Raw genomic sequence first — 26,317 nt, forward strand, 5'->3', positions numbered from 1 at the left:
TGAGTGTTTCAGCAGTGTCAGAATGTTTGGACATTTTGCTGCTAGATGGGAAGAACATGAATCTTTGAAATGTTAGAAAGATTTGGTGTACAGTTAGGTCAGGGGGTTGAGGAAACACGGCACCCATCAAACTGCTGTTTAGACCTGCACGTCTGGTAGTCTGGAGCTGCGTGGTGCGTGTCACCTGCTACTTCGTGTGACGTGTTGTGGTGCTCCGTGTGACGCAGCTCAAAGACCACGACCGCTGCGAGGGCGCGGGCGTGCCAGTCCCTAGAGGTCGTCGCCTGCAGTGTGGCAGATCGTGACGTGGGCTCCAGTGAGTGAGGAGCCTTTTTCTTCAGGACCAACGTGTTTTCAGCCAGAGGCAGATCAGAGGGCTGAACGAGCCGTCTGTTGCGTGTGCCGGTGTTCTGAGGGGTGCCCGCTCCCCAGCGGGCCGGCCAGCTGCACGGCTTTCCAGGCTGGTGTCCGCCCTCAGCCCGGCTGGGCCCTCCTCAGAATCTCCGTCTGCTCGGAGTCGCCCTCGTGTGGCCTCCTGGCCCCCAGCCCCGTCCGAGCGCAGGCGGCCGTGGAAGGCGCGTGCAGCTGAGTCCTGGCCCCGAGCCTTCCTGCCGGCCCGCCTGACGGCATCACAAGCTCCCTCTGCCCCGGGAGCAGCAGGCGGCCAGCACTTGGGTCTGCGCTGTTCACGCGGGCAGCCAGGCGGGCTGTGTGGAATTGCAGGGGTTGTTCCCTTCTGAGGGTGAAACAGTAGTACGCGCACAGAAGTTCACATCGTGGTGGTACCGAAGGCTGGGATGTGGTGGTACCGCCCTCGCACCCCGGCTCCCACGCCCCCGGGCCCGGCCAGCGTCCTCCGTGTGGGCGCGTGGCCCGTCTGCGGTGTGCGAGCAGCGTTGCCTCCCCAGCCCCGCGTGCTGCTTTATGGCCGTGCTGGCATCCCACGTGCAGTTCTGTACTTGGGACGTGTAGGTAGTGGGGTTAATTTCTCCTTCCACCTTCCTGGGTATTTTTTAATACTTGCATAGAGAAGAAAGAGTTATCCTGTTAATGACAAATGTATTTAAAACTTTTTTTCTGCTGAGAGCCCAACTGAAGAGTTTTCGAAAGACCCAAAGAGTCTCCTTGTAGAGATGTCTTACCTGTAGGGTGATTTCAAAGACAAATGTACTCAAATCCTTGAGTTTAACTTATTTCAACTTTAATTTGTTTCATCAGTAAATCCAAAGTCTGTTACTCTTGCAAATTATATAACCTTTATGTTTGAAGTCTTAAATTTAAGTGGAAGATACATGTTAAAAACATATTTGAGATTTTTGTATAGCTCTGGTTTATGCGAAAGTTGAATTTCTGGAGCTTTATTTAAATGGCAAGGTTGCTTTAATAGGGGTAAGTTGTATTGACTGACTCTGAGTAAAATCTGTTTGTTACCGTTCTATGGTTTGACCATAGAAGTTGGCTTACAGTTTTGGTTATTTGCCATGTTGGGAAAACGCCTCGTATGACACATTTCTTTTTTGTTATCTCCAGCGCTGCGCAGGGCAGTGAAATAACCTGCGATCAGACCGTCAGCCTGGGGGGTCTCCCGGTTCCCACCCCGCAGCCTGTACAGCCCTCGGCTGACTCCTGTCCCTAGGAGGCAGGATGAACGCGGGGAGCTTGGCTGGCTGGTGGGGGGTCTCTAGCCGGAGGTGTTTTGTCCCGTGTGTAGGGTTCCATGTCACCTCTGGAGAAGACGTGTGTACCAGCTGTGCTGGGCCTTTCGACCACGAGACAAACCCAGTGCTGGTGTCTCTTCTGTCCCTCGTGTGTGTGGCAGAGGAGGGCGACCACAGACGGAGGGGATCTTCGCGTCCTCCTCTGCTGGACCCCTTTCTTTGTTGGGAACTGGCAGCTGTGGGAAGGAGGCTTGGGTCAGGTGATCCGGGTCGCGGCCGGGCGGGAGGGGCCCGGAGGGACAAGGTGCCCCTGGGGCCCGCAAGGTCAGTGGGCAGAACACGCCCGTCCCTCTGCTCTAGGACACATCCGCCACACGAGGGTCTGGGTCTGTCAGCTTCCATTCATTCGCTTATTCCATTTTACTTAATGTCTCAAAGTATGACTTCATTCACTTCATTGAAATTGGTAATGGTTGATGCACGGAAGAAAACCACAGCTGTGTGTGCCGTGTGCGGTTGGGGGGGCGTGTAACCCACAGCCTGGGGGCGCTCTTACCCTCTGCGCTAGGAGGGTGGGCGTGCGTTGCAGCAGCCGCTGGTAACGACGTCGCCTGGTTTCTGTTTTCAGATCTTACAGTCCCTTTCAGCACCGACCAAGAGTCTAGACCAGCAGGTGAACCACGGTCAGCAGGGCCACGCGAACGCAGTGCTGCTTGGCCAGGTGAAGGTGGCCCCGGAGCCCCATCTGCCGCAGCCGCCGCCGCCCCCGCCACACCCCGTCCTGCACCTGCCACCCCAGCAGATCCTGCAGCTGCAGCAGCAGCACCTCGCCCAGCAGCCTTACCCTGCGCCACAGACCCACCCGTTCCAGCAGCCGCCGCCGCCGCACGCCCACCTGCACCCGTTCCCCCAGCAGCCGCTGCCCCGCCCCCAGCACCAGCTGCAGCCCCTCCCGCAGCCGCTGCAGCCCCTCCCGCAGCCGCAGGCCCTGCAGCACCAGCTGCACCAGCTGCAGCGCCTGCACCAGCAGCAGCAGCAGCAGATGCACACGCAGACAGCACAGCCCCCGAGCCAGACGCCCCAGGCCCTGCCGCACCAGCCGCAGCCCCCACCGCCGCTGTTTGGACACGACCCCGCCGTGGAGAGTTAGTAACGTGGATTTCCTTCCTTTTCTCCTCGAAGTCTTGCCTTTGCCTCGAGAGTGTCTGAGGGAGGCCAAGGATTCACCTCAAAATAATCTTAGGACGTGGGGAGCGGGGGTCTCGTTACCTAACAGAGACGCTGGTCACGGTAACGGAATAGTTAGGTTTCTTTGGGACGTCGGGACGCGCTACCCTGAAGTGAGCAGGCGTCCACGGGACACGAGGCCCCCGTGAGGACCAGCTCAGAGTGCCCGGTGCCTAGGCATGAGCTGTGTTTTCAGTCATTTAATACAGACAGTCGAGCAGCAGGGTTTGTAGCCGTGTTCCTCGGAGCACTGGCGGGTACGTCCTGGTCACGCGTGATGGACGTGGTAGATTCACGTTGAACTCTGCAAAACGATCTCAACGTTTTATGTCTCGTGCACACGTTCATGCTGGGGTTTTAATTTGCTCTCCTGCGTGACTCTCTCCTAGTTCCAGAGGAAGCCTTCTTACTGGGGTGCGTGTTTGCAGTTGCGGATTACCCGGAGCAGATGTCTGACAAGCAGCTGCTGGCCACCTGGAAGAGGGTGAGGCTGCTGAGACGCGCGCACACGTGCACACACGTGGACACACACATGTGCACACGCACATCTGACATCTCACGGTGTGATGGGGAGTTTTACTAACATCCTCTGGGACTTTGGGCGATTGCCTCTCTGGGCTTCAGCTTTCTTAGCCGTAAGGGGGAGAGGTTGTACTTTCTCCTCGTAAGGTTGTTTTCAGGCCTGAAATTCTAAGTGGCGCGAATGACGTGTACGTAACTGGGGGGGTGGGCAGAAAACCAGGTGTTGGTGACCTTGGGTCGGGACCCTGGCCTTATGTATACCTGTGTCATCTCTGCTCTCCAGAGGTGAGCGGGAGGGAACCCTCTAGTCTCCAGGCTGCAGGGACTGCAGTCTTCTAGCCCAGGGGTGGAGCCAAGTCCATTGATAGATTTGTTGTTTTGCACGATGGCCACTAAAGAAAAGAAGTAAACACTTTTTCTTGCAGTGCCGCAGATCAAAATTGAGTCAGGTTGTCTTTTAAAGTATGCATGTGCACGTGCTTCAGATGCACCTTCAGTGTGCTTCCCTGTGCGCGTTGCTGGTGTTTAACCCCCCGCCGCGTGCCAGCTCGCTGTCAGACCTCGGGAACACTGGTGACTAAACAAGAGCGAGAAAACTGTAAGGCTGGTGGAGAAACAGCCATGTGTTCAGATGACGGTGAGCAGTACGGTGGGTGCAGGGAGAGCCCGGAGGACGGACATGAGCCGTCACGGGTGGTGGTTAAGAAGAGTCTGCTGGAGGACTCCGTCTTCAAGGACAGGTAGGAATAAGAGTTCAGGGGAGGATGTCCAGACAGAGGGTGGCATAGGCAAAGACATGGGGTTGCAGGAAGGGGCAGGGCGGGTGGGTGGGGGTCCAGGAGGCATGGAGGGCAGGAGACCAAGGCCAGGCTGTATCTTCCAAGACCTGAGTTATAGGCCACATTATGAGAACTGGGGTTTGCTCCCCATTTTTTTTCTTTTTTTTAAACCAAGCAGGATTGTTTTATTTTATTTTACTTATTTATTGGTTGCATTGCGTCTTCGTTGCTGTGTGTGAGCTTTCTCTAGTTGCAGAGAGTGGGGGCTACTCTTCGTTGCAGTGCATGGGCTTCTTGTGGAGCATGGGCTCTAGGCTCGTGGGCTTCAGTAGTTGCAGCACGTGGGCTCAATAGATGTGACTCTCAGGCTCTAGAGCACAGGCTTAGTAGTTGTGGCGCATGGGCTTAGTTGCTCCATGGCATGTGGGATCTTCCTGGGGCAGGGCTCGAACCTGTGTCCCTTGCATTGGCAGGCAGATTCTTAACCACTGTGCCACCAGGGAAGTCCCCCCCCCATCTTTTTTAAAGCGTATAGAAAAGGGGGAGATGCACATTTTGTTTGTAAAACGTTGAGTAGGGAAGACCAGGGAGATGACTGTGCTGTGGCCTGGTCGAGAGGAGGTGTTAAGAACCTGAACGAGGGCAGTCATCGGGGGAAGGAGAGGAGAGGCCTGTCTGAGAATTACAACAGCAGAATTTTTTTCTTTCTTTTTTTTTTTTTTTAGATTATGGAAGTGTAGGAGGTAATATTTAGAAACCATCCTGAAAAAAAGTAGAACAAAATTCAAAGATAAGAAGAGGTTTGCTTTTGGTTTGGGGGGATTTGTTTTTGTTTTTAAGTTAAAGGATTCATCTGAGAGGTCCAAAATTAAATAATAGAAGTTTGGGAACAGAGGAAATGAAGGCAAGAAAATTATAAGAAAGTCGCTTACAGCTGAAGGGTCTTTCTCCAGATGGAAAGGAGAGAAAAGAGTGCTGTTCAGGCGGCTGTGGAAGTGCAGCGTGTGAGAGCTGTGCGAGCTCAGGGCTGAGGAGGTGTGACCATTGGGAACCGGAGGGTTTCTAGCTCTCAAACACAGCCCGTGGAGCTAGAAGCCAGTTGAGTTGCATCTTCAAAGTTCTGAGGGAGAATGATTTCCAACCTGGAACAGCACATCCTACCCGTCAGTCAGACTCCCACAGTCGAAAACTGTACCTCTTATGAAGGTGCTGTGCCGGCCAGGAGGAGGCGTGGCCAAGGGTGGGGGCTCTGCCCCTGAGATGGAAAGGGATGCCTAGGGTGAGGGTGCAGGGAGATCCAGACAGATGTGAGAACAGGTGGAGACAAGCCAGCCGACACCAGAGCGGGGGAGGTGGTCCAGGAGGGGTGGAGAGGACAGGTCATTGCAGGGGCTGGTCCGTATTAAGCAGAGGTGACACTGCGTTCCTTTCTTGCTGCTCTGTAATGATTTCCCCCCGGACTTGGTGACTTGAAACTAGACGTTTACTATCCCACGGTTCCCGCCTGGCTTGGAAACCCTGAAGTGACTGAGCAGGTGTTGGTGGCCCTGGTCCTCGAGAGGCGTGTCTGAGGGCCCGGCTGGGCTGCAGGAGCCACTTAGAGTGCCACTCCCATGGCTGCTGGGGGGCCTCGTCCCCCCACCCCCCAGGCCTCTCCAGGGAGCATGTCCTCGCAGTGTGGCAGTGGCTCCCCTCTGTGGCTTTGCTGAAGTCACAAGCCGTCACCCCTCCATACTCTGTTGGTCAGGTGCACGCTCCAGGCCGAGTCCAGCTCTGGTTCCTGGAGGGAGGAGGGTCAGGGGACACGCTTTTGAGCCAGCACATTACATTTCTTTGAAAAGTTTGGGAAGGAAATTGTGAAAGGTACATAGAAAACTAAGAAAAAGACAGGTGAGAAGGGGGGAATTCAGGCATTTATTAACACCAGGGAAAGCAGAAGCTGCTGTCAGAAAGGAACTCGGTCCTGGTTAAATCAGGTGCTGAGCCACCCTGTAGGAACTCCCGAAGGCCAACTGAAACAAGCTGCGATGGAGCCAAGTTAGGAAGGCTCGTGTGTGTGTGCGCGCGTGTGTGTGTGTGTGTGTGTGTGTGTGTGCATGTGTGTGTGTGTGTGTGCGCGCGCGCCTGCGCTTTAGTTTCTGGGGGAAGGTGGCCTCCACAGTAGGAGATTGGTAGATAACATCTAACACTGGAAAATGAGTAAGTATTATAAGATGTGCTAGAATATATAAATAATGATGAGTTAAAGAGCTCGGTATGGCAGCCTTGGGGGCTGGACGATGAGTGGGAATGCCAGCTGCTGGTTTTGTCCTGAGCCTTGTTAAACTGTGTTTATGAACCACTGTAATAAACATAAAAACCAGATCTTAAAAGTAGGGGCTTCCCTAGTGACACAGTGGTTAAGAATCCACCTGTCAATGCAGGGGACACGGGTTCCATCCCTGGTCTGGAAAGATCCCACATGCTGCGGAACAACTAAGCCTGTGAGCCACAACTATTGAGCCCATGTGCCACAACTGCTGAAGCCCACGTGCCCTAAAGCCCATACTCCGCAACAAGAGAAGCTACTACAATGAGAAGCCTGTGCACCACAACCAAGAGTAGCCCCCGCTTTCCACAACTAGAGAAGAAAAGCCCCTGTGCAACAATGAAGACCCAACGCAGCTCCACTCCCCCTCAAAAAAAAAAAAATACAGAAAACCTCATTTTTTTAAATACTTTAAATGGAGAGGAGCAGATGAAGATGGCAGAGGAGTGCAGTGTAGAGCTCACCTCCTCCCCCAGATACATCAGAAATGCATCTATATGTGAAATGACTCGTATAGGACATCTACTGAGTGCTGGCAGAAGACCTCAGACTGCTGAGGAGGCAAGAAAATCTCCACGTAACCAGGTAGGACAAAAGGAAAAAGAAAACAGAGAGAAAGGAATCAGGATGGGACCTGCGCCCTGGGAGGGAGCTGTGAAAGAGGAAAGGTTCCTACGCCCTGCGAGGCCCCGCACCGGCAGAGAGATCAGCCAGCACAGAAAGGGAGCCACCAAGCACACAAAGAGGAACTCACCCGGCCCTTCTGAAACGCTTCCGAAAGGCCAGGGAGGAGGGAGCCCCCCCAAGACATTGCATGAAGCCACCATCACCTGTTGGCAAAACCAGACAGCGACACTACCAGTGAAGGAAGTTGCAGGCCAGTATCTCTGATGAGCACAGATGGGTGCAGTAATGCCCAAGAAAATATTAGCAGACTGAACCTGTCAGCACATAAAACAAAGATCACGCGCCACGACCAAGTGGGATTCAGCCTAAGTTCACAAGGGTGTTTCAACATACGCAAGTCAATCAGTGTGACACACCACATCAACAAAAGAAAAGACAGGCCCACAGGATCATCTTAATAGATGCAGAGAAAGCATTTGATAAAATTCAACATCCATTCATAATAAAAACTCTTACCAAAGGGTATATAGGGACCATAACATAATGAAAGCTATTTATGACAAACCCACAGCCACTATAATACTCAATGATGAAAAACTGAAAGCCTTCCTGCTAAAATCTGGAACAAGACAAGGGTGCCCACTTTCTATTCAACATAGTATTGGAAGTCCTAGCCACAGCAACAAGACAAGAAAAAGAAAAGGTATCGAAATTGGAAGGGAAGAAGTAAAATGATCATAATATGCAGAGGACATGATACTGTATATTGAAAACGCTAAAGAAACTTGACACGCGAACTACTAGAATGGGTTTCCCTGGTGGCGCAGAGGTTAAGAATCCACCTGCCGATACAGGGGACACGGGTTCAAGCCCTGGTCTGGGACGATCCCACATGCTGCAGAGCAGCTAAGCCTGTGTGCCACAACTACTGAGCCCATGTGCCTAGAGCCTGTGCTCCGCAACAAGAGAAGCCACTGCAGTGAGAAGCCTGCACACCACAATGAAGAGTAGCCCCCGCTCTCCGCAACTAGAGAAAGCCCATGTGCAGCAACGAAGACCCAAAGCAGCCGATAAATAAATAAATACACTAAAAAAAAAAAATTTCAAAAACAAAAAAACTATTAGAACTGAGAAATGAATTCAGCAAGGTAGCAGGATACAGCTTACAGAAATTGGTTGCATTTCTTTATACTAACAATGAAATTTCAAAAAGGGAATATAGAAAAAAATTCCTTTTAAAATTGCACCCCCCCAAAATAAAATACTTAGGAATAAACCTGGCCAAGGGGGTGAAAGACTTACAGGCTGAGAACTGTTAAAACAATAAAGGAAATTGAAGATGACTGAAAGAAATGGAAAGATATCCCATGCTCTTGGATGGGGAGAATTAATATTGTTAAAGTGCCTATACTACCCAAAGCAGTCTACAGTTTTCATGCCATTCCTATCACCCAGGACATTTTTCACAACTAGAACAAAGAATCCTAAAACTTACATGGAACCATGAAAGACCCAGAATCGCCAAAGCAGGAGGCATAACCCTCCCAGACTTCAGACAATACTGCAAAGCTACAGTAATCAAAACAGTGTGGTATTGACACAGAAACAGACATATGGATCAATGGAACACAACAGAGAGCCCAGAAATAAAGCCACATACCTGCGGTCAGTTAATCTTCAACAAAGGAGACAAGAATATACAATGAGAAAAAGACAGCTGGGAAAGTTGGACAGCCGCATGTAAATCAATGAAGTTAGAACACAGCCTCACACCATACAGAGAAATAAACTCAAAATGGCTTAAAGACTTAAACATAAGACATGACACCATAAAACTCCTAGAAGAGAACATAGGGAAAACATTCTCTGACATAATAGGTACCAATATTTTCTTAGGTCAGTCTCCCAAGGCAGTAGAAATAAAAGCAAAAATAAGCAAATGGGACCTGATCAAACTTATAAGCTTTTGCACAGCAAAGGAAACCATAAACAAAACAAAAAGACAACCTACGGACTGGGAGAAAATCTTTGCAAATATTGCAGCCACCAAGGGCTTAATTTCCAAAACACACAAACAGCTCATGCAACTCAACCACCAAAAAAAAAACAGCCCAATCAAAAATGGGCAGAAGACCTAAGTAGACATTTCTCTAAAGAAGGCATACGGATGGCCAATAGGCACATGAAAAGATGCTCAACATCACTGATTATTAGAGAAACGCAAAGCAAAAGTACAATGAGGTACCACCTCACACAGGTCAGAATGGCCATCATCAAAAAGTCCACAAGTAACAAATGCTGGAGAAGGTGTGAGTAAAAGGGGACCTTCCTACACTGTTGGTGGGAATGTAAGTTGGTGCAGCCACTATGGAGAACAGTATGGAGGTTCCTCAGAAAACTAAAAGTAGAGTTGCTTTATGACCCAGCAATCCCATTCCTGGGCATATACCCAGACAAAACTATAATTCAAAAAGATACATGCATCTCTATGTTCACAGCAGCACTAGTCACAGTAGCCAAGACATGGAAACAAACTAAATGTCCATCCACAGAGGAATGGATAAAGAGGATGTGGTACATATATACAGTGGAATATTACTCGGCCATAAAAAGAATGAAATAATGCCATTTGCAGCCACATGGATGGACCTAGAGATGATCATGCTGAGTGAAGTAAGCCAGACAGAGAAAGATGCCATATGATATCACTTATATGTAGAATCTAAAATGTGGCACAAATGAACCCATCTGCAAAACATGAACACGGAGAACAGACTTGTGGTTGCCAAGAGGGAGGGGGTTGGGGGAGGGATGGAGTGGGAGTTTGGGATTAGAAGATTTAAACTAAAATATAGAGAATGGATAAACAAGGTCCTAGTGTGTAGCACAGGGAACTGTATTCAGTATCCTGTGATACACTGAATTTTTAAAAAAGAATATATATTTTATATGTGTGTGTGTAACTGAATCACTTTGCTGTACAGCAGAAACTAACAACATTGTAAAGCAACTATACTTCAAAATTTAAAAAATTTTTTTAATAAAAAATTTTTAAGAAGTCATATGAAGTGGAATTGTTTTGTGGGGCAGATCTTTTTTTAACATATAAAATTCTCGCTCTTTTGGTATACAGTGTTTTAAATTTTGACCAATTCCTCTCAGTGCCACACAGCCATGTAACCACTGCAGTCAAGATATGGGACAGTCCCCTCACCTCCAAAAGTCTGTTTTTAATCTGAATCTGTTTTTAAAAATAAATTTCTGGTGTTCACAGACTTCATTGTGATTTGCCTTTTTTTTTCCTTTTAGAATATAGTTTCTTAAAAGCAGTGATTCTGGCCCCAGGGGACGTTCAGCAGCGTCTGAAGCGTTTTTCGTTCTTACCGCTGGGGGAGTGCCGTTGGCATCTTGGTGGGGAGGTCGGGGTGCTGCCAGCCTCCTGAATGCACAGGACGGCCCCACAACTCAGAATCAGCTGGTGTAAAACATCCGTGGTGCCCCGCTGAGAAGCCCTGTTTTGGAAAGAGAACGTTGCACTTTTCCTATGGAAGTTCAGATGAAGTGGTGTTAGAGTTCATTTTTGTTGTATAGTGCTGGGTGGGAATGTCAGATATCAGATGTAACCGATACGTATCTTTTATACTTTGGGGAGATATCCTGTGTAAATATAGAAGGGGTCCTTCTCGTAGATGTCTTATTTGACGTGACAGCCCTCTTCCCGGAGTACGGGACGCTGCCTCTGACTCTGGGTCTTGTGTGTGTCTAGATAATCCAGGCGCACGGAGGTGCCGTGGACCCCACGTTCTCGAGCCGCTGCACACACCTGCTCTGTGAGAGTCAAGTCAGTGGGCTGTTCGCACAGGTGAGTGGGGGCTCAGCTGTGATGGGACCAGGTCTGTCCCTCTCTTTTGGACCATGTTCGGATTCTCAGTGACTCTAGTGATGACTGTATTTGGAAAGGACTTTTTTCTACCTCTGAAAATAGGAAGTTGCTTCTTACTAATTTTCATCCGTCTTTGATGGGATAGATACCTCTGTGGCTGCTAGGTTTCTCTGTCTTGAGGAATGGAGAAAGAAAGGGAAGTTCCCAGGTAGTGGTAGGCGAGGGTGGACGCCCTCCCGCTCCAGGGCAAGGCCACACGGAACGAGTGGCGGGCAGAAGCAGGATGTCTGAACTAGGGGGGGGATTCGCCTGCAGGCCTGAGCGGATCCGTGCCTCCCCGCTCTGCCCCACCGCAGAGCAGAAGCTGCCTCCTCACTGTAACCTGCTCTCAGCCGGGAAGCTTCATTCTTCTCTTTTCTGAAAAATGCTCTAATTTGTGGAGAGACTGGTATTAATGTGTATGTGATACATGGCCTCTGAGAAACTCCTGTCACAGCACATGTAGCGGTGCGTGTGAGGTGCGGTCCTGTGCTTGACTGTAGCTGGGCAGTTACAGCTTCTCATAACGCGTGCGCAGGCCCTCTGTATTCGCGGGGCGGGGCGGGGGGGGGGCTGCTAATTTTGATGATCAGACCTGTCCGCCCCTTCCATGAGCAGGTTGTTTCCAGGGTTGTCAGGTGCGTAGCTTTTCTCCCCGTGCTTGGCTCTTGTTCTCACGTGGACAGTAACATTTTCGGGTTGTACTGAAGTTAACCTGTGACACTGTAGTTTATTACTTCCGTAAATTGAGTGCTCAGCTTGTGAAATTCCTTTATTTGTAGGGACTTCTAGTAAAGGTGGCCTTGTAGTTACACCGCCTTACAATTCTGTATTTAACCTGCAGTTAACACCCAGCCCGCACTGTTGTGTTTGCAGGCGATAAAGGAGAGGAAGAGGTGCGTCACAGCGCACTGGCTGAACTCGGTCCTGAAGAAGAAGAAGCTGGTGCCGCCCCACCGGGCCCTGCACTTCCCCGTGGCCTTCCCCCCGGGCGGGAAGCCATGCTCCCAGCACGTAAGGCTCACCCCTCCTCTGGTGGACGGACATGTCTGCTCCCGTGTCTTCTGTGGGCCACAGACAGCCCGCTGGCCAGTGCCCAGCAGAATGAGCTCTTCTTTCCTTCTGTTCTCCTGTAACAAGCACGGCTTTCTGCAGCACAGGGTCAACGCTGAATTGATTCTCCTAAGTCTTTGACACTATTTCATAAATTCCTAAAATTAATCGTCTTACACCAGAAGTGGTCACTGTTGGCCAAACTACCACTTGTAGGTTCTCCCACTCAAATGAGCTCAAAATTAGGATCAGTAAGAAGAACTGATATTTATATGCTTAATAAAATAACTTCATTAAAAGTATCTGAACAGTGTCATAGTAACATAAAGGTTTTCCCATATTTGGCGTTTGTTTTCCATCCCCCTTGCTGGCTGTATGTGTAACATTTTCACAGTTCACCAAGTTCTGGTTTTGACATTCTTAGAGATGGTGCCACCCGATACCTCTCGTAATGCCAAAGAATGGAAACACGTGTGTCTGTAAAACAACTGAAGTGTAGGAGAAAGAGTTGTATGAACTGGTTTAAATTGTCGTTGCATTTTGACCTCACTTGCTCTTTTTCTCTTAGATTATTTCTGTGACTGGATTTGTTGACAGTGACAGGGATGACCTGAAGTTAATGGCTTACCTGGCAGGTGCCAAGTACACGGGCTACCTCTGCCGCAGCAACACCGTCCTCATCTGTAAAGAGTAAGCGGGGTCGGAACCGTATTTCCTCTCACACTTATACACAGCGTCGTGGCTGGTTCAGCAAGTCTGTGTTCTTAGCACGGCATAGTTTTGTGGTGGAAGTTTGTGAAAATCGACGTCTGCTGGAGGGATGGCGGTGACGTTCCCGGTAGTGCTAGCAGAGGGGTGAAATCAGGAGGCCTGACGGCACGGGAGGTAGACCGGATAGCAGAGGAAGGTAGAAGCGGGCCTGCCGAGGGCTCGGACCCAGGCGGGCCCCTGCTTACCCGCCAGCTCGGCTCCGCGGAACCATCCCTGCCCTTTCCGGTGTGAGAAAATGCGAGCTGGCTTTTGTTGAGGGTGAACACAGATTTGAATGCAGACAGCTCTAACATTTAATACGTGTGTTTTCTCTCCCAATAAAAAAAAAAAAAGACCCACCGGTTTAAAGTATGAGAAAGCCAGAGAGTGGAGGATCCCGTGCGTGAACGCCCAGTGGCTCGGCGACATCCTCCTGGGGAGCTTCGAGGCGCTGCGGCAGACGCAGCGAGGCCGCTACACCGCCTTCAGCCTGCAGGACCCCTTCGCCCCGGCGCCGCACCTGGTGGCCACCCTGCTGGGTGAGCGCGTGCCCTGCGCCCGGCCTGAGCGCCAGCCTCCTTCTCAGCTCTTACTTCATCTCCTGTTTCCTCTGCCCTCTGCCCAGGAGTTTTTGTTGGCCTGTGTTTTGCGTGCTTTCTCTGTTGGGCTCTCGGAGGTGGAAGGACCACGCGGAGCCCGCCGGCTGGGCTCACGAGGCCTGCCGGCGGCCCCGGGGAGCCCTGGGCACCCCTGCCCGCCTCCCGCTGCACAAAACCCCCACCCTCAATGGCCCCGCTTCCTGAGCTGCATGTGGCGCCGGAAAGCGGGCCGCCTGTCATTTCCCCAGGCCCCCTGGCAGGAGCCGCCACCGCCGGGCCGGTGTGAGCGCCCAGGCCCGGGACGCGCTGCGGGTGTTGGGCCCACCCCGCCTCTGCCCTGGGCCACCCAGCCTCGGGTCGCGGCCTGGGTGTGCGGTCGCCGGCCCGCCGCCGTCCTTGGTGTCGCCCCTGTCGCAGTGCGTGTGGCTCCCGGCGCGGGCCAGCAGGCAGCAGGCGCGGCGGGCCTTCTCCTGCCGCCTCCCACAGAGAACGAGGCCCTCCCCGTGCTGCAGCTTAATAACAGTCCCCGCGTGTCCCCGCATTCGGGGGGCCACCTGTGTCTGGGACCACCCGCGCCCAAAAGGGCTTGCTGTCACCATTGTTGATACACTTCCATTTTTTTTAAATTGGAATATAGTCCATTTACAGTGTTAGTTTCAGGTGTACAGCAAAGTCAGTCACTTACACACACACATATATCCTTTCTCTTTTTTAAGTTCTTTTCCCATGTAGGTCATTACAGAGTATTGAGTAGAGTTCCCTGGGCTGTAGAGTAGGTCCTTGTTAGTTATCTGTTTTATATATAGGAGTGTGTATGTCATGAAAAGGCTTTTATAACAAGGGTTCTCTGTTTACACAACATATCTGAAAAGTAACCTGTTTCTCTCTTCAGATGCCTGGAGAGTTCCGTTGAAAGTGTCAGCAGAGGTGTTGATGGTAAGTCAGGTTAACGCCCTTACTTTGGCTGTTACTGCCTTACAGAGATGCAGTCGGATGTATTTGTATTTGTGAATTTAAAATTCTGTGAATAACTTACCATAACAAGCGAGGGCTGTAGCTTCTCACCTGTCGTAGCTGTTTAGTATCCTCTGCGTCTTCTTTCCTCTTAACTGATGGTATGGTCAGTTACGCACATGTATACGTGGTAGGAACATTGTTGCTTCAAAGAGCTGTATGTTTGCTGGAAGAACTGGCGAGCAGAGCAAGACCAGGTGCGTGTCTCCACGGGGTCGGGGAGGTGAGGGGAGGCGTTAGTGCGTCAGCCCTGCACCTGCAGCTCCCGTTGAGGCGGGAGCCTCACGGTGGTGGGGTCCCGGCCCGCTGGCTGAGCTCCGGTAGGATACCTTCAGGAGGGGCCGTTCTGGACCTGAAGGCCAGGGGTGGTTTGTATCAAGTGAGGGGCCATCTGCACCCTCAGCTCACAGTGAGAGGCCGTTGCCTCAGAGGGTAAACCCTGAATGTGTTTGTGGAGGAAGGTCTGCGTCGGAGCTGAGGCCGGGGTGAGGGGGCAGCAGCCGCACACGAGGCTGGCTCTGGGGGGCCTCCGGGGCACCAGCCCGCTGCCCACTTTGGCTCGGCGTCTCTGCGGCCCGCGGACGCCCTGCTGCTCCAGGAATGGGGGCAGCGCGCCTGGGAGTGGGAGTGGCCTTCAGCACCTGGCCTCACCCTGCAGAGCGCTGGGGCCTAGTGGTCCTGGACCCTCACAGGGGAAACCTCGCTTCAGGAATAGTCTTTTTGTAGGGAATGTGGTTGCACTGAGCATGTTTTCCAAATTCCAAATTGGGACACAAGACAAAATATTTGAAATGAAGAGTGCTCTGAAGAGTTCAAGGTCAGGGATTAAAGCTGTAACGTGAGCAGAGAGAGGGGTGCAGACGCTGTAAGGAAGCGCTGGGTCTGGTGAGCACAGCGCGCGGCCAGCCCAGGGCTGCCCGCAGGCCCGCGCGCGCCGTGTCTCCGCCGGTGCTGACGTGGTGCCGAAGCGCCCGCGCGCTGGCGTGTGATGCGGGTGGGGCGCTCTCGGAAGCGAACGTGTTCCCGGGAGACTGAGTGAAGTAAATGCCGTTTTAATTACAGGGTGTGCGACTGCCTCCCAAGCTGAAGCAGAACGAAGTGACCAGCGTCCAGCCCTCTTCCAAAAGAGCCAGGTGTGACGAGTCACCGTGTCTATGTTTTTAGGGTTGCTGGTCTTTTACAGGTTTTGTTTAGAAGATGGTGACACTTGGGAAAGTTTCTAAACTTTTCACAGTGAGTAGGATTTGGAAGGATTTGTTGATTGCGTCACACCTTTATGGTGACATGTCTCGTGTCATTGCTGGTGACAAACAGGAAGTAGCCAGTGTTTTTTTTTTCTTTCTTATTAGAGAAAACCAGTTGGCTCTTCTTCTGTAACCATAACTGCACCAGAACTCCCAGCGTGTAAAACATGAGCTGCTGGGGCGGGGGGGGGGGGTGTTGAACCCAGCTCCAGGCGTCCTCAGTGTGCACCCGGGAGCCTGCGTCCTGACCCCTGAGCCGGCGGGGCGGGAGGCCCGGAGCCGCCTCTGCGGGCAGGGAGGGCGGGCACGCACAGACTTGTCCTGTCTCATCAGCTGCAGATCACGGCTGGTTTCATCAGAACCAGGAGCCCCTCCACGCTGTGCCGGGCGAGGGCCCTCCGCCCTCGGCGTTCCCTCCTGCCGTTCCCCACGGCTACACAACGTGGGAATTATTGGATTTTTTAGTGAAAGTAAAATTATGTGATTATATATGTCATGAAAATGCCACAAATTTTGTTTTACTGTAATAGACGGTCTCAATTATAGGCTAAAAATGGGATTTGAAAAAATTTAAGGAAATGAAAAAGACTGAGGGTTAATTTACAATGTGTGCTTGAGTCAAACAGCTCTGTTCTGTGCCTTCTGGGGTGAGACCGGGCAGGTGGAAGACGTGGCTGGAGCCCTGGGGGCCCCACCTGCCCTTACAGACCCGCAAGGCCAGGGAGAGCGGGGCCAGCCTCCGTGTTGGGGGTGGGGAGATGGACTGATGAGGAAGGGGAGTGCTGATTATCTGGTGCCTCCAAGGGAAGCAGCCAGAGTCCTTTCGGGGGGGACTTTGTGTGAATGGTGGGAAAGAAGGAGCAGGTAAGTCATTGCATTTTCCCTTTAAGGAAGGAAAACCACACGCACGTAGAGCTGTTAGAGCCTGTGAAAGCTATTAAAATCCCTTGTTTGCTAAAAAACATTTTAAAGTAACTAACAGTCCTTCTTTTCTGTGTTTTATAGAATTGAAGACATACCGCCCCCCACTAAGAAGCTGGCACCAGAGTTGACCCCTTTCGTGCTTTTCACTGGGTTTGAGCCTGTTCAAGTTCAGCAGTATATTAAGGTGAAATTTTATTCTATCTCGCATAAGGATTTTTAGGAATGTTCTTTTCTGTTTATAGTTGCTCTGGGCCAGCAGTGTGATGAAGCTAACATATAGTCAGGAGTAGCGCGTTGCACAGTGTTTGCAGTGTGTGCTTACACACCGCGTGTTGTCAGCACCGCAGCCCTGCCACCCCACCTCACTCCCACTCCCGCTTCACACTCAGACACCGGCTTTCTCACTCGCAGAGGGACGACTCAGGGGAGTAGACCAGGAGCCGTTTTTACAATCGCAGGAACGTTATCAAGGCCTCCTGAACATCCTTTTCATAAAGACATTAGCTTGAAAGAGCGGCTGTGGCTCTCCAGGTTTTCTGATTGAATCGTCTTCTCAAGACTTGTTTTTTCTCGGGTAGGGTCGGGCCAAGGGGCAGTGGTACATTTGTGTAGTTCGATAAATACACTTCTTGGAACTAACACCAGAGGGATTGTGGGATTTTGTTTTGTTGTTTTGGGGATGGATGAGGGCCGTGGTTACGCGTGTCTAAGTTGACCTGTATCACAGAGAGTCACACGTTTTACTTTTTTTTTTAAAAGAAAAAATTATAAATGCTATTATAAGTTTAGTACAGTTTTTTTTTTTTACATTTAAAATTGAGTATAAAGAGATCGTCTTTTCTACGCTTACGTCGTCTGCGTCATTTTACGTCATCGTTTCTTAAAACAGCACCTGTATCTTCACGTGCGGCATCAGCCCTCACTTCAGCTTAGACAGCCCGAGCGGCTTCCCTCCGCCCGAAGAGGGCTGCGTGCTCTCAGGACTGTGCGTCCTCGGGGGACGGGGGGGGTCTCACTGGCGCCCTGTCTTAGTCCTGCCCCGTGTGGCGCGGCCCGGGCCCTGTGCGCTGGCTCTTCACTCTCGGGCCACGGTGGCGCAGGCCGGGTTTCTCCAGCCGCACCGTTTCCGTGGCGAGGACTCTGCTCGTGGTCTCGGGACACACGTCCCAGGCCGTGTGGCTCTGTCGGCCGCGCCCTCACCTCTGGTCTGTGTTCGTGACCCCCAGAAGCTCTACATTCTTGGCGGGGAGGTCACCGAGTCTGCGCAGAAGTGCACCCACCTCATCGCCAGCAAGGTGACGCGCACGGTGAAGTTCCTGACGGCCGTGTCCGTGGTGAAGCACATCGTGACCCCGGAGTGGCTGGAGGAGAGCTTCAGGTGTCAGAAGTTCATCGGTAAGCAGCCGTGCCTGCCCCTCGTGCCCCGGTGGAGGGGGGTCTGGAACCTACCTCCATTTTCACCCCAGCAAACATGTAGTTCACTTTTTAGCTCTTTGTTATTCAGTTAAACTCATAAATTTATCCCACACCCCAGTGAGTCGTTGGATTGATATTTTTGCATTTTACCGTGAAATAAAAACGTTTCGGTGATTTCGAGGACACTAGGGGAAAACCCAGCTCCGCATCCCTGCCTTGTTTCCTGACTCGTGTGTTTTGTTTGGAACGCTGGCTGTGGGATGGACTCCACCTACAGGCCAGCTGCCCGTGGGGACGCCGGGGCAGGTGGGAGGGTCCCGCTGTCTAGGGCCCCCAAAGTGAACTCCTGTTACTGGCGGTGACACTTAGAGACAGGTGCAGCGGCGGATCTAAGAAGAACCCTGAGTGTTTCTAGAACCCTGCTAGTGAACACAGAGTGAATACACGTTCCAAGTGACTTTCCTCCCCGCGGAGGCTGCAGCTGGAATGGACGTGCCGCTTCACCTCACACCTTTCCTCTGTGACACTCAGCACAGCCTCAGTTTATATAGTTTGAGACCCCAATTTTATAGATAATCTCTTTCTGGAATCCACATGTCCTCTGTGCTGCTGTGAAAAGTTTAATTTTCAGGTTGACTCTTTCTGTGGACTCCTACCAAGTTAAGGTAACCCTGCTGCTCCTTTTAGAAAACCAAAACGTCAACCTCTCATCTGGGACAGGATTGTTTTAGCTACTTTATTTTTCAGTGCCATCGTCTCATCATAAATGTTAACTGCTTCTTGGAGTTCCCTCGTAGTTCTCCAGGAGGCATGTCAACCTTAATTTCATCATAGAAACTCACATTCCAGATATGTCACTTAATGCATGAAGGTACTTTTGTTCACACATTCTTAACTTCTTCCACCTAAACCAGTGTAGCACCTTATTTATCTGCTGGTGGCTGATCTGTTTTGTGTTTCTCGCAGTTTTTAAATTTCAGTGTTTTTTTTTTTTTTTTTTTTTTTTTTTTTTATTGGCTGCATTGGGTCTTGGTTGCTGCACACAGGCTTTCTCTAGTTGCTGCAAGCAGGGGCTACTCTTCATTGTGGTGCGCAGGCTCCTCATTGTAGTGGCTTCTCTTGTTGCGGAGCACAGGCTCTAGGCACATGGGCTTCAATAGTTGTGGCTCATGGGCTCTAGAGCACAGGCTCAATAGTTGTGGCTCACGGGCTTCGTTGCTCCGTGGCATGTGGAATCTTCCCAGGGCTGGGCTCAAACCCATGTCCCCTGCATTGGCAGGCGGACTCTTTACCACTGCACCACCTAGGAAGTCCTAAATTTCACCGTTTCTGTAGTGATGTGATCCCCTTTGCACAGGAGTCAGCTGTGGTCCTTGAGCTAAGAATGGTTTTTACGTTTTTAAGGCATTGTTTTAAAAGAAGGGCATGTAACAAATAGCATGTGGCCTGTAAGCCCTACAGTGTGTGTCGTCTGGCTGACCCCTGACCCTAGACGCTCCCTACTTTGGGCTGTTATTACACAGTTTGGTTATTATGATGAAATGATGAAAAAGTGCTCTTCGGAACGAGATGTATTCAAAAGAAGATGAAAACATTTTGCAAACTTTAACTTTTGATAAATTAGATATTTCCTAATTAAAATCTTCAAAATTCGGTAAAACCATTCTTTATAAGTGCTGTACATATTCATATATTTAAAAGGAACATGCCTTTGGTAAATCTATAAAATGTAACTGACTCTTAGCCAGTTGAGTCTAATGGCTCTGGAGTCACTGTGGTCCCTACACGCACACACAGGACGTGAGGACAGTTCTCGGCTGTCCCTCCAGGACTGGGCTCTTACCCTGGGTCCGCGGGCTTGGAGAGCTGAGAGCATCCCAACGTAGCGGAAGATGACAGCTAAGGGGTGCGGAGGGGCCACAGTGTTGAGAACTGTTTTTTCCGAAAGCAGCACTGATCTAGGAAGGGAGGGTGTTGTCCTTCGGCCTGGCTGTTTTCAGGGGAAGCATAAATGAAGTGTAATATCAGAAAGAGAAAGACAAATATGGTATGCTAACTCACATATACGGAATCTAAAAATGGTATTGATGAACTCAGTGACAAGAATAAGGACGCAGATGCAGAGAATGGACTGGAGAACTCGAGGTTTGGGAGGGGGCGGGGGGTGAAGGGGAAGCTGAGACGAAGCGAGAGAGTAGCACAGACATATATATACTACCAACTGTAAAATAGCCAGTGGGAAGTTGTTGTATAACAAAGGGTGTTCAACTCGAGGATGGAAGATGCCTTAGAGGACTGGGAGGGGGAGGATGGGGGGGACTCGAGGGAGGAAGGGAATACGGGGATATGTGTATAAAAACATGACTGAACTTGGTGTACCCCCCTAAAAAAATAATAAATAAATGAAGTGTAATAGGTGAGACGTACTTGTTCACAGGTGTCACAGGTGATGTGAGCCGTGAGTCGCACGCACCTGATTGATGGGGTTGGGGGCGGGGCAGGGCAGCCAGCGTGGATCCGGGCTCTCTCGGAGGGTGTGCTGTCCTCTCTTCCAGACGAGCAGAGCTACCTTCTCCGCGACGCCGAGGCCGAGGTGCTTTTCTCCTTCAGCCTGGAGGAGTCCTTGCGGAGGGCACGCGTGTCTCCGCTCTTCAAGGTGCGCTGCAAAGGGCAGGCACATAAGGCCCCCTGGGCGTGGCTGCCGGTGCAGCTGTGGGTGACACGAGGTAGCGGGAGGCTCGCGCCCAGGGAGCCGGTGCTCCCGCTTCCCGCCGCAGGGTCCGTCCTCCTCCTGGGGGGCGTTTCCGGAGGTCTTTGTCACCTCCAGATGCTGCTGTTGACCAGGCTGAAAAGAACCATTGCCACGTTAAACAACAGATTAGAGATAGGCCTTACAAGCACCTGGGTTCCTTAAAGAGTGTGTTTATAAATAATTTAATTGCTAAGAAACATTTTTTTTGTTTGTTTGTTTTTGCTTTTAACAACTTACAGTACTTAATACTATTCCCATTAAATGTACATCCAGCTGGAGAATGGAGACCATTCTTGGGAAAATATTGACTGCCTAATAATTCTAGACTAAAATATTTAAATTTTAGATAAGATGATAAAAAACTTTGGAAGATTTTTTTGTATCAGTGATTAAATTAATAGAGGTAACTGCTTTTTTTTTTTACCCTTCTTAAGGAGCCAACTTAGGAATCAAATGACTTACAATACTGAGTATTTTACCTATAATAGTCTGATTTTTCTAAATATTTGAGGCGTTTAAAACAAAATAGTATTTCTGGTACACGTAGGAGCAAGGGTGTTAGAAAATTTTAACCATCAGAATCATTTCCTGCTCTGAGCTTCACAGATTAGAATTTTATAGAAATTGTGAGACATGCTCCTGTTCTTGCTTTTATCGCAGAGTACCTCCTGTCTTTTAGGGATGTAAGTTCTAGTTGCTTTTCGTAATTCCAGGTCACACCTAACGGGAAAGTGCTCAAGTTACTTCCCGACTCATTATGTGCCCGGATCCCCCCTTCAGGCTGGGAACCAGCGGGCTGGCACGTGTAGCTCTGTGAGATGAGACGTTTTAATGAGAAATTATGTTCACTAAAAATTCACTTTAAAAAACACATATTTTCATTTTATTTTTAGGCAAAATACTTTTACATCACTCCTGGAATCTGCCCGAGTCTTTCGACGATGAAAGCGATCGTGGAATGTGCAGGAGGGAAGGTGCTGTGCAAGCAGCCGTCCTTCCGGAAGCTCCTGGAGCACAAGCAAAACAAGGTGGGCGGGACGCCGACGCGCGGCTGCCTCCGTCCCCGTGTGTACGAGAGCCGCCGGCTCGTAACCAGCAACCTCACTCTCTTTTCCTTAGAGTCTGTCGGAAATAATTTTAATATCCTGTGAAAACGACCTTCACCTGTGTCGAGACTATTTTGCCAGAGGCATAGGTAGGGTGGCGTCCTGCCCGTCTCCCGTCGGGGTGCGCGCGGCCGTGCGTTTAGCTAACCCTCTGTTTGGCGCCTTTCAGATGTGCACAACGCGGAGTTTGTTCTCACTGGGGTGCTCACCCAGACGCTGGACTACGAATCATATCCTTTGCGAGACGTTTGGTGCAGGAGCCTCTCGTCACTCTGAGCAGCAGAGCTGCTCCACCCGGGAGGGGATTAGTGCCAGAGTCGGTGATAAAAATGGTCACAGACCCACTGAACTTTTGAAGATTTTGTTTTTATACAATATGTGCTCTTACAGCGTTCCAGGTTTTTTCTGCCTTCCGTGTTTGTATCTGAATGCTCATTTTGGACCACCTTTACTCTTGGAAGGAGGAAGTGCCGTAAACCTTGTTAGGGTGATTTGTGGGCGGCGTCTCAGGGCCCTCTTCTTGTGTCCGTAGCCTGAAAGTAGCCTGATTAATAACCATCCACCTGGGACAACGTTAGAGTTGCAGGGGTTGGCGCCTGCCCGTGGAGATACAGGTGGGGAGCGGTGTGGGGGGTGGGGTGGGGTGGCTTCAGGCACCTGAAGGTCATTACCTAAATGCAGGGCCTGTCCTGGATGTTGTCCCCAGTTCACGCTCTATTGGACGTTGTTTTCCTCAACAAGGCCACATATAAATTTAACTGACGCACCTGTGCCCGGCGCCCGGGTCGGCCGTGTCAGCTGCCGGTGGAGCGGCCCCTGCTCCCTTCCGTCGCCCTTGTTTTCCAGCTGCTCTCTTCGGGGACAAGCATTTTAAAGCAGGAAGACAAATATAGCAAATACACTGCATCTTATTAAGATGTGTAATTTTATTCTGAGGAAACATAAATTATGTTTTGTACTATATGACTTTTAAGAGCCCACATTAGGTTTTGATTCATTTGCTGGGTTTTTAAATGTTTTCACAACACTGTTAATGAAACGTCAGCTGCAAATAAAATGGTGTAAATAAAGACCTTGCTATCCCTAAATTATGGATGTTAAAGATTTGAGATGTTTTGTACTTTTATTTTTATTTCTTAAACGTTTTTCTTTTATATTGATATTTTGCCCACATTTTAAATAAATGTACTTTTGAACTTAGAATTGAGTGATCCTTTGTTATTACACATTTTTTGTATAATATATATGATTTGCATTAAACTGGATCACATTTTAAATAATTTCAAGGCAAAATATTCTCTAGTAGATTCTCTCCTAGAGAAATCATTTCTGGAAGGTGGCCATTTTCTATCAAGGTGATAAACTCCGGGGCAGAAGCATATTTAGAACATTTAGCCGTTACACCACCACAGGCACCAGCCAGCCAGCAGCGTTCATACCACAAAACCCACATCGCCCCTGCTTCTACTCCACGTGGGGTCCTAGGACCCGTCCCGCTGGGCTGCAGGTACAAAAACAACTGGAGACCACCGTCTTGTCAGTAACTACGAACATGAATGTGTTTAATATGCTGCACTTATTAATATATTTAAGATCGATACTGTCACAGAGGTTCAGCACCACCCTGCCATCACTGCCCATCTGTGTGGTCCTGAAACCCTGAATTTGCCTCCATAGCGATTTCTGAGATGTCTTCCTAGAAGTAGTTGTGATCTACTTCAAAGTCTATTCTCCAGTTGCACAGTCTCTACAATTTTGTTCTTGAACACAGTTTAGGTGGAGCACATGTGTTAAAAAATGTGAGTGAATTCCACATCACAGGGATGCTCAGTGTCCCCATAAGGCTCTGCCGTTGGTTACACACATTCAAGACATCCTTACTTTAGGGGTTCTTGTAATTCTGATGGTGGAACCACATGGAGTTACGCCTACAAGTGGGAAGGGAGTCAGCACAGATTTCACAATTGTAAAGTTTCACACCTTCAGTCTTACCTGTGCCCTCTCTAAAGCCTTGACCTGTGGTGACTTCCGAGGGATCTACTTGTTGCCATGTGGGCACCTTCTCGCTCTCTCAACACGAGTGACTGACAGGCTGATTGCTACTGGAAACATCCATCTGTCAAGCTCTTTAAAATACACCCAAACAGCAGTTTTCTTCAGGTGTACCACATGCTGGCATTTACTTGTATTTTTAACAAACAGTATTTCAAAAAGTGTGTACATTTTAGCTCATACTTTTGTACCCAAGCAGATTTAGGGATACTTACCTGTAGAACTGACCTTTTCTCATGTACAACAGGTGGAATGAGTGTTGATATGAAATGATGTAGAATCTGTAAACCAGAAGTACAGAGAGTTTCAGAAATCGGGACAAAATGTTGATTGCAAAGTATTCTGAATACGGCCCTCCTTATACCTTGAAGAAAAGGGAAGGTAATGATGCGATAAAGGCCTTCTGGACACAGTATATGCGTCTGTTCAGTGGAGACTTTGGAGGGGGGCTGTTGAACCAACATGCAAGTATGACTGATTTGATTAACCTTTCAATGAATGTTGTTTTTCAAAAGCTGCCAAGAAATAATCCTTAAGAACTCCAGGAGCTGTCTACAGCCAACTGGCTGGCACAGCTGCTAAGCACTGATTTGGTGGCTCAGAGGAAGTTACAAGTGAACATTTAAGAATAAAGTAAAACAACATCTTAGAGAAGTTGATTAGGTTAGAAAATCATTTCTCATAGGAATGGAAGTCTTTCACTTAGTCCTGTTGTTTTTGTCTGGCTCAAGGTTTTTTAATAGAAATATAAGCCACATATGTAATTTTAAAGTTTCTAGTAGCCACAGTAAAAAAGCTTTCAGGTTTAGTTTGTAAAATTTTATTTAATATATATAAAATGTTGTTTCATTTACAAGTAATATTTTTAATTGAGTTTGGTTTTTTTGTTGGATTTCATACCCCTTCCAGTTTAAAAAGTGGATTTATATACCCAAGTTATTCTAAGGGTAAGGTGTTTTCCAGTAACTGAGTTAGTGTCAACTTTTTAAAAATTAATTTTTGTTGGAGTATAGTTGATTTACGTTTCATTAGTTTCTGCTGTACCGCAAAGTGAATCTGTTAAACATATATCCACTCTTCTTTTAGATTCTTTTCTCATATAGGTCATTACAGAGTATTGAGTAGAGGTCCCTGTGCTATACAGTAGGTCCTTATTATCTGTTTTATATACAGTAGTGTGTATATGTCAATCCCAATCTCCCAGTTCATCCTTCGCCGACCAGTGTCAATTTTAAGTTAAAATGAACGTGACTGAGATTGACAGCTCAGCTCCTCACACCCGCCAGGCACATTTCCAGGGCTCGGTGACCAGGTGCAGCTGGTCACGTGTGAGGACCGTGAGCTGTCTGTATCCTGTCTCACTTTGCAAGTAAGGGTGGAAGAAATTGGAACACCACTGAAGACGACATACATGCTGCATCCAAATAAGCCCAGGATGGTGTCTCTATGTAGACAAATTAAAAGTACAGGACTTTGAATCAAGATGGCAGAATAGAAAGATGTGGAGCTCACCTCCTCCCACAAATACATCAAAAATACATCTACACGTGGAACAATTGTCACAGAATACCTACTGAATCCTGGCCAAAAATTTCAGACACCCAGAAGTGCAAGAAAGATCTCCACGTAACCCAGTGGGATGAAAGGTGGCGGGGGGCAGGGGAAGCAGGACGTGACCTACATCCTTGGGAAGGAGCTGTGGAAGAGGAAAGGTTCCCATATCCTGGAAAGACCCTCACCCACAGAGGGATCAGCCGGGACAGAAAGAGAGCTTCAGAGGAGAGCTTGGCAGCCGGTTTGCAGCAGGCAGAACAGAGAGCCCAGCACAGAGGGTCCATGCTACCTCCCTGCAATCCCCAGCCCCAAAATACACGCCTGCTGGTATATGCAGGGGTTGGGGGCTGAAACTCAGGTTTCAGAGGACAAACACGGGGAGGGGACTGGGGTCAGCTGCACGGACACAGCCTGAAGAGGCTGGAATGCAGTACGAGCCGCAGCCGGGGGTGTACATGGAAGAAACCCAGGCTGCCACAGAAGAGAGGCACCACTGTTAAGGGGTGTGGAAAGGAAGGGTGGGCCCCCCCATGGGCCCCCCCATAGCGCCTCACTGCAGGCTCATGTCCAGCTCGTGCCACCACTGAAACCCCCTTGTTAACACGTGAGGAAAGGAAGAGGTGAGGCCCCCCCCAGTGTCCCCTTTCTCTCCGCACTCTCAGCCGACACAGCGCCGCCTCCACAGCTCTGGGAGCGCACGCAAGAGCCAGGCGGCCCACACGCCGCGGTAGGGCTGAAACCAGAGCCCTCTCCCTGCAGCTGTACCATCCACATATTTGTGCCACTACCACCAGCTTTGCAAACGCAGTG

General features: G+C 49.7%; 1 protein-coding gene across 3 annotated transcripts in view; it reads left to right on the top strand.

The window, feature by feature from the left end:
- The window catches only part of PAXIP1 (PAX interacting protein 1), a 44,122-nt gene extending 21,024 nt beyond the window's left edge, over positions 1–23,098 (top strand). For 2 of the 3 annotated variants that reach the window (XM_057731458.1, XM_057731460.1), the window contains 14 exons: positions 2,287–2,803; positions 3,275–3,369; positions 10,888–10,983; positions 11,920–12,057; positions 12,665–12,786; positions 13,201–13,385; positions 14,338–14,381; positions 15,522–15,592; positions 16,709–16,811; positions 17,854–18,022; positions 20,599–20,699; positions 21,689–21,823; positions 21,915–21,990; positions 22,071–23,098. In XM_057731458.1, the coding sequence (XP_057587441.1) occupies positions 2,287–2,803; positions 3,275–3,369; positions 10,888–10,983; positions 11,920–12,057; positions 12,665–12,786; positions 13,201–13,385; positions 14,338–14,381; positions 15,522–15,592; positions 16,709–16,811; positions 17,854–18,022; positions 20,599–20,699; positions 21,689–21,823; positions 21,915–21,990; positions 22,071–22,177 (1,959 nt within the window). In that variant the 3' untranslated portion in view covers positions 22,178–23,098. The remainder of the gene's footprint in view (positions 1–2,286; positions 2,804–3,274; positions 3,370–10,887; positions 10,984–11,919; positions 12,058–12,664; positions 12,787–13,200; positions 13,386–14,337; positions 14,382–15,521; positions 15,593–16,708; positions 16,812–17,853; positions 18,023–20,598; positions 20,700–21,688; positions 21,824–21,914; positions 21,991–22,070) is intronic. The other variant, XM_057731459.1, reaches the window with a different exon arrangement.
- The last annotated feature ends 3,219 nt before the right edge of the window (positions 23,099–26,317 follow it).

Source organism: Hippopotamus amphibius, chromosome 4 (assembly GCF_030028045.1).
Source record: "Hippopotamus amphibius kiboko isolate mHipAmp2 chromosome 4, mHipAmp2.hap2, whole genome shotgun sequence".
Taxonomy (NCBI): Eukaryota; Metazoa; Chordata; class Mammalia; order Artiodactyla; family Hippopotamidae; genus Hippopotamus; species Hippopotamus amphibius.